Source organism: Miscanthus floridulus, chromosome 5, assembly GCF_019320115.1.
Source record: "Miscanthus floridulus cultivar M001 chromosome 5, ASM1932011v1, whole genome shotgun sequence".
In the NCBI taxonomy this organism is placed as follows: Eukaryota; Viridiplantae; Streptophyta; class Magnoliopsida; order Poales; family Poaceae; genus Miscanthus; species Miscanthus floridulus.
In genome coordinates this window covers 112,480,914-112,492,377 of record NC_089584.1, presented here as the reverse complement: position 1 = coordinate 112,492,377, position 11,464 = coordinate 112,480,914, and the positions used below count along the sequence as shown (strand labels likewise).

Below are 11,464 nucleotides of genomic sequence, written 5' to 3'. Positions count from 1 at the left end.
CTACTTAACTAGGTGGAATTTTATATGAATTTTTGGGTGCATAGAAATATGTGCAAACTACATAATTAAATTCCATAATGCATCTAGTTTATTTGCAAATTTTCTAGGAATTTTTCTAAGTCAGGAAAAATAGGTTTTTAACACTCTGTGTACACTAGCCGGGTGTACCTAGCAATTTCCACAGTGTACCTAGCGCTGTGTGTGGTGTGCGTATGTGTGTGTATGGTAGGTGGGCCACACTACCACGTCAGCTGAGGACGGCATCGGCGGCGTTAAGGCCGTGGCCCACAGGACATAAAGAGAAGGGGGGGAGGGAAAGGTAACGGCTGGGGATAGATAATTTATACTACTCTTGGACAAACCAATAATTTATTGTGTTGTGTGACAAGAAATTTCCCAGCAAGCCATGCGTTGACGCACTAGGAACAGAAGTCCTTCCTTGCCTGTAGCCTAGCGTCCCCTGATCCCCTCCCCTCGTTCCTACTGTCAAGAGACTTTTTTTTTTAAACAAATACTGTCAAGAGACTCAAGACCACCACTGCTGGGAGGCTACTCGGGGACGGACGCCCCTCCATGGCAGCAAACTCCTATCCTTCACAGGTACACAGGCAAATCCTTGTTGCTTGCTTCAGTTTTTTTTGAACCTTTTCCATGCCTATCTTCCTTTAAAGCGCGTTTAATCAGGTTCCTGTTCTGCCCTTTTTGGACCCTCTCCAAGTGAGATTTGTGGCGAAATCCGTGTTAAAAGATGATTTATTTCACAGACAGATCTGTAGCCAAATCCATGTTATTCACGACAAAGATTTCCATGTTACCCAAGATAGTTGCTTTCTGACGCAAACTGAACTTGCTGTCCTGTCTAGTCCTACGTTTAGCAATTCCTATGTCAGTTTATCTGTTAGCTTTTTAAACCTCAATCCAGGAAAAAATATGTACGACGATCATATTTACAGAGCTTATGAAGTACGTATGTTTTTATGGAGACAAATTTGACAACCAATGAACTATCTGATGTAATATTTGCCTTAGATGTTCCTGTACTGAACAATAAGAGGATCTCCAGTTCATAGCTAAGATCGTCAATTAGCGTTGTCTTGTGCTATGACCTATTTCTACTTGATTACATCTCTGATATGTGTTTTGGTGAGTTGAAAGCATGGACTGAAGTTTATCAGCTAACTTACAGCTGCCTAACTCAAGAGCTATATGCTTTTCTTCGCATCCAATGGTTGGGCCTTTTACTTTATTTTTTGTATTGGACTGTAGTTGGGTGCCTATAATGAATTTAAACTTCGGGTGTGTATGCTTGTAATACTTCTAGTCTTATGCTTCTTCTCTGAAGAAGTCTAAAGCCTGATTTTTTTTTATCATATAAGAAATTGTAGTCATAAAAAGAATTTTCATGTTTCACAATAGCTGATTCTTGATGGAATATGAGCTTACTGCCAACTGCCAAGCCTAGTCCTTTGTAGTTAGCATTTGTAAGCTTTTTGCTACTTTCATTTTGCGCCTCAACCTTGGTTAGAAATATGTTGAAGGGTAGTATGCAGCAAGAGAGAAAATGTATTATCCCAATAAGAACACTGTTGTTGTCAAATATCAATACGTTTTGGGTTAGGTGTTTCAGTTGTGGCCTGCATAGTTCAAATTCCTATACAGATTATCTTGTGGTACTAAGTACAAACTGATCCCTAGATGTTTACCCCTCTGACATTTGTAATCCATTGTGTTGAAAGCATGGCCTAAAGTTTAGCACTCAGTTTTCATTCAAAGTTTGGGGCGTCTGACAGACGTTGATTTTGAAATCAGCGCTGGCATCTGAGAGAAAATTTGTTACACGCCCAATAAAGTTTCCTTGTGTGCTGACCTGATTTGTTCTCCCACTAGTTTGCAGTTATTTGACATTTTGGACAATAACACAGTCTCCAAGTCATACCTTTGATCACTATTTAGAATATAAACATATCTAATACATTTATGTTTGTTATGAAATTACTTTTCAAGAAAAATCCATCAATATGATCTTCAAGTTTCTTTTCTATAATAAATACTTAAAAAAATATTTGTAATCAAAGTTTTAAAGGTTTGACTCAAATCTTGTTCAAACATGAAGTATTTGCAAACAGGAGGAATTAGTTGGTTATGTCTATGGTGACTTGAAAGCATGGCCTGAAGTTTTGAAGCCAACTTACTGCTAGATTTCCATGTTTCACTGTAGTTGTTTCTTAAGAAAACTGATCTTATCGCAAGCCTAGTCTTTTGAATCGGCATATTATTAAATGAACATGTGAATCTATTTGCCAGGATATTCAATACTGGCGTGTTTACAGCTCAATCATAAGTTTTCTGAATGCCGGTTATATGTATAGATCTGTTGAGAAGTAATTCTCCATTTTTTTTTCAGAAAAGGGCGAATGCAACAATCTTGATCAACCTTTGTTAGTTAGGTATACCGCTGCTTATGTACACGATTTTGCAGAAGGGAAACAAAATTAACGTGTGCTGTTTGTGTTAGGGTAGCGACCTGGATAATTCATATATTATATATTTTTAGAGTACATTTTCTATAGTTAGTTAAGCTCATTTATTAGCAGTTTACTTTGTGGTTTGAATTGATTACTAGTTGTTTACCTTCTGACATGTTGAGACCATGGCCTCAATTAAGCACTCGACTTTCTTGCAAAGTATTGGCGCCTCTAATAGTCATCCATTATGAAATTAGCTTAATTTTTTAGAGTTTAAGGGCCTAGCCCCAGCCTTAGCAATAACCAAGACAAAACGTTTACAACATTCATCCAGTTTAACAGAATCCACAGCTCAACATCGAGCGCAATAGCATACACACACACCAACCCAACTATTACATGAGCCAAGCCGATTTGAATTCCATCAGGCTGATCCACTTGTTTTCATTCTCCTTCCCTACCATTTCTTCACAGCCAACTAAATGATCCTTCACATCTTCAGGGAGCGCTTGACTTTGCCAATCGTGTGCATGTTTGTAGAGATAGCTCTCCCAAGCTTTTCCTACCCGGGGCATCCAGAAAGCAGATGAGGTCTTGTAGCTATATTCCTCAGCTTCTCCAATTTCTGGTTGAATTCCAAGAGCTTTTCTTTGGGGCACAACAACCTCTAGTTTTGAAGCATATTGACTACATGCTGAATCAAAATTTTCACAGCCTTCCAAAGGCAACCCTGATAACATAGACTGTTTCTTAGCTTCCAAAGCCCCCACAGGGCAGCAGCACAGAACATGTTATTAACTAAGGATCTCTTATTACTCAACCACATAGAACCGATTGATTCAAAGGAACTACCTACATTTCTATCTATCACTTCAGAAATCCAGACCCAAACTTGTCTAGCAACTGCACACTCAAAAAAGAGGTGTTGCACAGATTCACTTTCTATACAAAACAAACATGACTTATCATCTACTTTCCTTCTTAAGCTTAGATTATCTCTAGTCAGTAACTTGTTTTTGGACAATAACCAGAGAAAGAAATGTACCCTAGGAGGAATTTTTAATTGCCAGACAGCAGGCACATGAATGGTAAAATACCTCTAAAATTGACTATCTTATACAAAGACAGAGAGGAATAAATACCATTGGATGTGAATTTCCAGATAAGGGCATCCTCATCATTACTGAAAACAATAGTAGAAGCTAGTTGGACAATCTCCGACCAAAGGTTCATTAACCTATTGTCAACACATCTACGGAAGGTGCATTTGAGATCCACACCATCCCACAGGTTAGCTACTGCCTTAGATTTTTCATTAACTAGAATGTAAACCTCCCAGTATTGAATGGCTAGGCTTGAGGGACCCAGCCAGAGTTATCCTCCCAGAACTTCACCTTCCTACCATTTCCTATTTTCCAAGTACAGCCCATTTTGGCTGCCCAGATCATTCCTCTAAAGAACTGAGAAACACCAACAGTAGGACTATCAAAGATATTAGCCTTACTAGTATCATATTTGTGGTCAATAAGCTTCCTCCAAAGTTTTTGATCATCTAAATTATATCTCTTGATCCAAGATGCTAAAAGACAAATATTCAAATCTCTTAGATTTGGGACCCCAGGCCCACCATATTCTTTCATCATACTAACACTCTCCCAGTTTGCCAAATGATATCTATGAGCACTAGGATTGTCACTCCATAGACAATTAGAAATTAGCTTAATTTTAGAGAGAGAGTTTGTTAACCCCTTATGGACTTTTCTTTTTTGAAGGTAAAGAGCGCAATGGATGACCCAGAGTTGAATGCTCCTCCCAAGAATGATCCAGAGGAGGAGCCAAAGCAGGCAACAAATAGGATACTGAAGCGTACATCATCATTCGCTCAAGGCACTATTGCCACTGCGACCGGCTTCCTCACCGCAGCTTTCTCGGTGCGCAAAGATGCTCTGTTGCACCGGCACGTCCTGGTGGCCGGCGGTTGCTTCTTGGTCATCGCCTACCTTTCTGCGCTCCTGCTGGTCTACCTGAAATTGTTCTTGTCAGGACACAGGCAGCTGCATAAGGGGCACATCCGGTTCATCCAGTTTCTCTGCATCATCAGCGGCGCGGCGCTGGTGGCGACGAACTCCCTGCTGCTGCTGCTCATAAGTGAAGGCAGCATCTTGTTGTCGCTCAATCTGCTGCCTATACAGGGCCTCATCGGCATTCTCGCGTACCACGCGACGCCGACGGAGGACAGCATGCGCGACGAGGCGTTCGAGGCGGGGATCAAGAGCGGCCGCAAGGTTGCCCTGTTCGCCACAGCGACGGCCTTCGCCGTGCAGACCACGCTCCTGTTCGGCTACCTCAACAACTCCAGCTTCCGGGCGCTGGGCCATCGGTTCGATCTCTCCGTGTCCTTCCTGGCGTCGGCCCTCAGCGTGTTCCTGGTCGTGGCCACCTGCATGCCTCTTGGGTACAGGACTAGTGCCGCGAGGGACAAGGTGCTGTCCCTCGTGAAGTACCTGAAGGACGCCGTCATCGCCTTGCTCGCGGTCACCGCGGTGACTATTGCCAAGGAGTTTCTCGGTGGCGACACTGTGCTCGCACTCTTCCCGGAGATCACAGTAGCTGCCATGTATTATGCCGTGAATCTGTTCGCTGACGACACTGCAGAGCAGGGCCAGCGGGAGGCCGCTGAGAACAAGATGGAGATGTTGCCGACCGCCGTCGTGGCCACGTTCGGCTTCGGCATGCTGGGTGCGGCCTACGCCGCGCTGCTGGGAACGCCGGAGTACGACATGTACACGAAGGCGCTGGTGTTCACCTTGCTCGCCGCCGTCGTGTCCAGCCTGGGACGTGTGGCGGGGCCGCTCTGCAGCCCCCGGCGCGACAAGAACGCGGCGGCGTGCGTGGTGTTCCTGAGCAACATCCTCCCCATCGTGGAGATGCTGGTGGCCGTCCCGCTCGCCGCAAAGGTCGCCAGTAATGCCCTCCCCGTGTCTTAGGAACAACTGTCTGTATTCTGTTACTACGAGGTACCGTTGATTTAGCCTACGAGGTACAGTAAATGTTTGTATGCCAGTCATATTTTTGTATGTCAGTTGAACAATGTTGTTACTACCAGCAAACAGCTACAAACAACTCCCATAACAAAATTCTTGCAGAAAGAATGTCTGCCTGTGTAAAGCAGATAGAAGGTTTCTTTTGTAAGTATTTACTAACTACAGTACACATGACTTGCTGCAGCAACTTGTTCCACAACTTTTAAGAATGATTGAGAAAACTGGTTGTTTCATTTACACCCTGGAGCAAGATAGTGAGAATGATTCTTTAGAGTGTTCACAGAGATAGACAGTGAGAATGATTCTCTAGAGTACGTACCAGATATAGAAAAAAACTGTTGGAGAGTGAAAAAATATAGAAAATGATTTTGTGAAAACGACTATCCAAACGATGATTTAAAGAGTTAGGGCAGACATGGATGAAAGCTGAAACAGACCAACTCATCATTGTTTTTTTTTTGAAGGAAACTGACTCGTCATTGTCAAACTTGTCACCCGACATTCGTGTGTGGTGTGCGTATGTGAGTGTATGGTAGGTGGGCCACACTACCACGTCGGCTGAGGACGGCATCGGCGGTGTTAAGGCCGTGGCCCACACGACATAAAGAGAAAGGGGAAGGGAAAGGTAACGGATGGGGACGGACGGCAACGGCGACATCGTTTCGCCCCAGTCCCACCCAATAGAGAGAGAAAAGAGGGGGGGAGGGAGACGGTGGCCGGACGGAGTCCGCCGGCGCCTAACCAGAACAGGGGAGGGGGCTCGAGCTCACCGGGGTGAGCTACGCCGGCGGCGTCAGGCCCTGGTGAAGGTGTCTAAGGGGTGGACGACTCTCGGGGAAGCTCACCGTGGCCGGTGGTGGGGTCAACGGCGACAGCGAGTGCGCGAGGCGGCGGCGGTGGCTCGTCGGAGCCAGTGCGGCGGCAGCGAGTGGTGAAGGTGCTCCTAACGAGCCTATCCTACTCAACCAGCTACATGTGCATGTGCGCGGGGGTGTGGGGAGTTCAGTGGGAGTGGCATGAGGACCAGCCGAGCCTCGCCGACGGCTAGCCACCAGCCATGGCGGCTCGGTGGCGCGCGGCGCACGGGGACGACATAACACAGAGGTGAGGAAGAAAAACTAACTACACCAGACGGTGGAGAAGGCTCTGGGGAAACTCACCTGCCACTCAATTTAGGCGGGGACGCAGCGAGAGGGGAAGAAGAAGAAGAGGGCTCCAATGGCATCGTCGATACCCGATTTAGGGGAAATGGACCTAGGACTCTATCGAGAGGGAGAAAGGGGAAACAGAGGGGGAGATGGTATGTTCCAGCTCATGGCGGAGCTCATAGCGGTGATGGTTGAGGCGGAGGAGGCTCCCCGGCCAGGTCTTTTATAGGCCGGCAAGGTCGATAGCAGTGGTGAGATATTTTCTCGCTCGCCGGTGGATATTTTCCACCTCGCGCACATGCTCGAGCTTAGTAATGGTGAGCTGGACGCCTCCACGTCTGTTGGTACTCTGGCGAGGTCGGCGCCATGCTTGGTCACGTCGATGGGGTTTCCCTTGCCAGTTGCTATGCCGGCGTTGACGCGCTATGGACATAGAGAGAAGGGAGAGGAGAGATGGGACAGCTCGGGGCATTGTCAACCCCGCGACTATGTGCTCGTCTTCCATGGCACCGGGATGGGCCACGGCGCGGCCGGTACGGCGGCGCGGACGCGACTTCGCGTGAGGAGGAAGAAAGAGCTGACAGCCAGGCCCCACCTGTCAGTGGAGGGAAGGGGAGGAGGGGGACGTGGGCTGCCGTTGCTGCATTGGGCCATAGGCCGCCCCACGCGGCAGAGGAAGAAGGGGGAGGAGGTGGGCTGCGCTGCAGGCCAAAAGGAGAGGGGAAAGGAGAGGGAGCCTAGTAGCTCTTTTCTATTTTCCATACTTCCTATTATGTTATTTTGAAATGGCTTGAATTCAAATTCAAATGCAATTTTGAAATGAAGTACCACCATATGTTCAACAAGCAAGCAAACACTCAAGCACTCAAACTTTCACACATCAAGTTTGTTTTCCTATGTTAATTTATTTTGTAAATATTATCTCTATTGGTTATATATTCTAGTTCCTATGCAAAGTTTTAAAAGTTCAATTTTTTTAGTGATTTTTAAATTAGGCCAAAATTTTAGGGTGTTATAGTATGCTTTTGATTTAGGAAAGCCAAACACTACTGAAATCCCTAGCCTCCATGAGCTTGAGAATTGCTTGATGCTCAATTTTTTCAAATGTCTTTTCAAAATCTAGCTTTAGGATTACTATCTCCTTTTTTGAGTGATGGCAAATTGTAAGTGCAATCAAGCTCTAAGTGGATTTTTGGTGATGTTGACCGTATAATTAAAGGTTTAATGGCTTTTGTAAGTATTTGACAATGTATGATGTATCATGGGTGCAAAGAAACACTAAATGAGACACCCAACTCGAAAGAGTGGATTGGAAAGGCTAAAAGAACTAGTTTACTTTGTTTTCTGTTTGAATTTGAGTATATGATAAGCCGTAGTATCAAGGGGGATATTAATAGTGTGCTAGGAAGAATCAAGTGCTCATGTCCATCTACACCTTATATTCAACCGGCCACGAAATGCCAAGAGCTTCTTATTCCCATTTTGTTCTAGCGTGCGTGGATCCTCCGCGCTTGGAGGCGGAACCTCCACGTGTTATGGACAGAGCCTCCATGCTCTGTCTGTCGGGCCGGCCGTGGGAGTTGAGGTGGAGTATTTATACTCTTCCTTCTCTCCCCCAACGGTCATCTTTCTCATTCATTCACTCCAACCGACTAGCAGCTCTTCCTCTATTCTCCATTGATGCTCCAACAACGCTAGGACAAAATCTTAGTGATGCATCACCTCCTTGGCAATTGGTGATGGAAGATCCACGTCTTTTTGGGACGACACTTGGATCAGCGGGCAGTCTCTCTGCAGCACCTTCCCTATCCTCCATGGCCACAGCTCTAACAAGACAGTATCGGTCCGAGAAGTGGTGCAGCGAGGCTTCTGTGCCTTCCTTGTTCCAAGATTGTCTAATGCAGCTGATGTCGAATGCGGCCTGCTTGAAGGCATACTCTCCACTGTTTCCCTTACACCGAATGAGGATGACCGTTTCAGTATGTTTGAGAAAGGAGATCGCTGCTTGGACATCGCTAAGATCTACAAAGCATCCACACACACTGTTTTGTTCCCACGCAGTGACTGAGCCAGGATTTTCGTGGAGCCTGGGCGAGACGCAACATACTATTAAGGATCTATTTGGCAAAGCTCTGGCACCTCTTTAGATGTCCTGGCTCTTCACGTAGAGTAGCTTTTTTTTTGAGCTGAAACCATTTCGAAAAATGTTTGAAAAAACAGCTCCAGCGATAGTTTTATAATAATTTATATTAAATTTGTGAAGAGGAAGAAGAAGCTATCGTCCTGTTCGCTTGTCTTATAAGCCGTATTTTTTCAGCCAACGAATAGTATTTTTCTCTCATAATAAATCAGTCAACAGTACTTTCAGTTATGATTTAACAGCCAAGCGAGCATGGGCATATATTTCTACAGCTCGGGCTCTTCTATAAAAAAAAAATAGCTTCAACTCCTCCGAGCAATAGTACGGAGTAGTGGAGACTTGTAGTAGTAAACGAGGAGAGTTATGACCATCTATCCAGATTACGTACAAAAAGAATGACCATCTATCCAGAGTCCACAGGGGTGCGATGCAAGCTGTAGGTACTAGGTAGGGATGTAGGGGAGGGATCCACTTTTGAAGGCAGTGTATGCAATGCAATTGCAGCTGCATTTTTCAATTGCCCCTTCGGCCCTTCCTCCCTGCAACCCCTTCCCAGGCTCCCAGGCAGGCCTTCATGCTACCCTGCTATAGTGACATCTGCATGATGCATGGGTGTGTGTGATGGCGATTGTGAGCCCGGGCACCGGCCCAGGGTGGCCGGGCCTTGGCTCCGCAAGTGTTCCCACGCCGGGCTTCAAGTTTGTCTGGCAAAGCCACGCCCCATCGAAAGTGAAGTTCTTCGGGTGACTAGTACTTCAAAATCGGCTCCAATACCGTGTAAACCTCTACAGGAAAGGCATCCTTGAAGATGACACATGTGTTGTCTTCCATGGGAGTCTGGAGACTGAAGATCATCTATTCAGAGACTGCCCGTTTGCTGCAGCTTTTTGGGCAAAACTGGGGATCGACTCCATCCCGGACACAGTGCAACTCTGGGCGATCGGTAGACCAGAGAACCTTCCGCGGCAGCTCTTCCCTACCTTCAGTCTCATGTGATGCTGCCATCTGTGGAAACACCGTCATGGTGTTGTTTTTCGCAATAAGCGACCAGACGTGAGCCAAGTCCTGAGCTCCTGCAAAGAAGACTGTCGTCCGTGGAGCCACTGTTTCCCCCGTCGTCGGATACATGTTACTAAAGTTAGTGCTCTCTTTTCACAATGAATTAGCCCGCTCCCTATCTGTAATAACTTTGATATTCAGGCCAATGGGCAATGTCCTTGCATTGTTAAACCTTCAGTGTTTGACACCATCCATCACCGGCTTGATGGAATCAATGGAAAATCATTTAGGTGGGGTCTCTCACCCCCGGTACTTGACTAAAAATATACTTGTCACTATAAACGTGTAGTTTGGAGAATACTAGCTGTATTGATCAAGGATAGACAGTGCATACATATAGGCTAGGTGGGGAGCCTGGGACCGGCTGGCCCACCTGCCGGTTTACATTATAACACTCCCCCGCAGTCTGAACTAGGAGCACCGCGAACATTTAGACTGGATCTAAACTCCGTGAAAACAGATGTCGGCAGACCTTTGGTGAAGATGTTGGCGTACTGGGACGAAGTGGGAACGTGCAGAACGCGGACTTCACCGAGGGCGACTCATTCTCTGACGAAGTGCAGGTCGATCTCGACATGCTTAGTTCGCTGATGCTGAACCGGGTTGGTGGAGAGGTAGACAGCACTGACATTATCACAATAGACCAATGTTGCTCGACGAAGAGGACAGCGAAGCTCTTGCAGAAGTTGGCGCAACCAGTAGGCTTCAGCTACTCCATTGGCGACGGCCCGATATTCGGCCTCTGCGCTGGACCGAGACACTGTAGGCTGACGCTTGGACGACCAGGAGATGAGATTGTCCCCGAGAAACGCTGCATAACCCGAGGTGGATTTGCGAGTGTCAGGACAGCCCGCCCAATCTGCATCTGTGTAGACGGTGAGATCAGACGGTGAGGTCTGGTGGAGATGAAGTCCAAGATCTAGAGTGTCCTGAAGATACCGCAGAATGCGCTTCATAGCACCAAGATGAGGCTCCCGGGGATCATGCATATATAAACAGACCTGTTGAACTGCGTATGCAATATCCGGGCGGATGAAGGTGAGATACTGAAGAGCTCTAGCAATACTGCGATAGTGAGTGGGATCGGCGACCATGGCCCCATCGGCAGGAAGCTTGGAGTGAGTATCCACAGGTGTGCTGCAAGGCTTGCAGTCACGCATACCATCACGCTCCAGAATATCCAGCATGTACTGTCGTTGAGAGAGGAACAGGCTATCAGCTCTGCGATCAACAGTGACACCCAAAAAATGATGAAGAGGTCCCATGTCCATCGTAGAGAATTCCCGGCGAAGTGCTGCAATAATGCGCTGAAGGAAACTTGTAGACGATGCTGTGAGAACAATATCATCAACATATAGGAGTAGGAACGCCACAGCAGCACCTTGGCAATATATGAACAGTGATGTGTCAGACTTAGCCTCCATGAACCCCAGAGAAGTGATGTGGGAGGCAAAGCGACTGTGCCATGCGCGAGGAGCTTGCTTCAGGCCGTAGAGAGACTTGTTCAGGCGACACACATAGTCGGGTCTGGAAGAGTCAACAAACCCAGTGGGCTGAGCACAATAAACTGTCTCTGTCAGGGTGCCATGTAGGAAGGCATTCTTCACA

The 11,464-nt window shown here is 46.6% G+C and overlaps 1 protein-coding gene across 3 annotated transcripts; it reads left to right on the top strand.

The window, feature by feature from the left end:
- Nucleotides 1–353: 353 nt before the first annotated feature.
- On the top strand, nucleotides 354–5,725 carry LOC136453073 (uncharacterized). 3 transcript variants are annotated; one of them, XM_066453654.1, is made up of 3 exons: nucleotides 354–600; nucleotides 3,628–3,755; nucleotides 4,238–5,725. In XM_066453654.1, the coding sequence occupies exon 3, from the start codon at nucleotides 4,250–4,252 to the stop codon at nucleotides 5,450–5,452; it is 1,203 nt and encodes a 400-aa protein (XP_066309751.1). In that variant the 5' UTR covers nucleotides 354–600; nucleotides 3,628–3,755; nucleotides 4,238–4,249; the 3' UTR covers nucleotides 5,453–5,725. The 3 variants fall into 3 exon arrangements, with proteins under 3 accessions (XP_066309751.1, XP_066309750.1, XP_066309749.1); XM_066453653.1 differs by lacking the exon at nucleotides 3,628–3,755 and adding an exon at nucleotides 2,405–2,447; XM_066453652.1 differs by lacking the exon at nucleotides 3,628–3,755 and having other exon boundaries at nucleotides 355–600; nucleotides 4,238–5,724.
- The last annotated feature ends 5,739 nt before the right edge of the window (nucleotides 5,726–11,464 follow it).

Coding starts and splice junctions, on each gene's coding strand:
- LOC136453073 (XM_066453652.1), top strand. CDS start 574: ATGGCAGCAAACTCCTATCCTTCACAG. Junction 601..4,237: donor CAAACTCCTATCCTTCACAG/GTACACAGGCAA, acceptor TCTTTTTTGAAG/GTAAAGAGCGCAATGGATGA.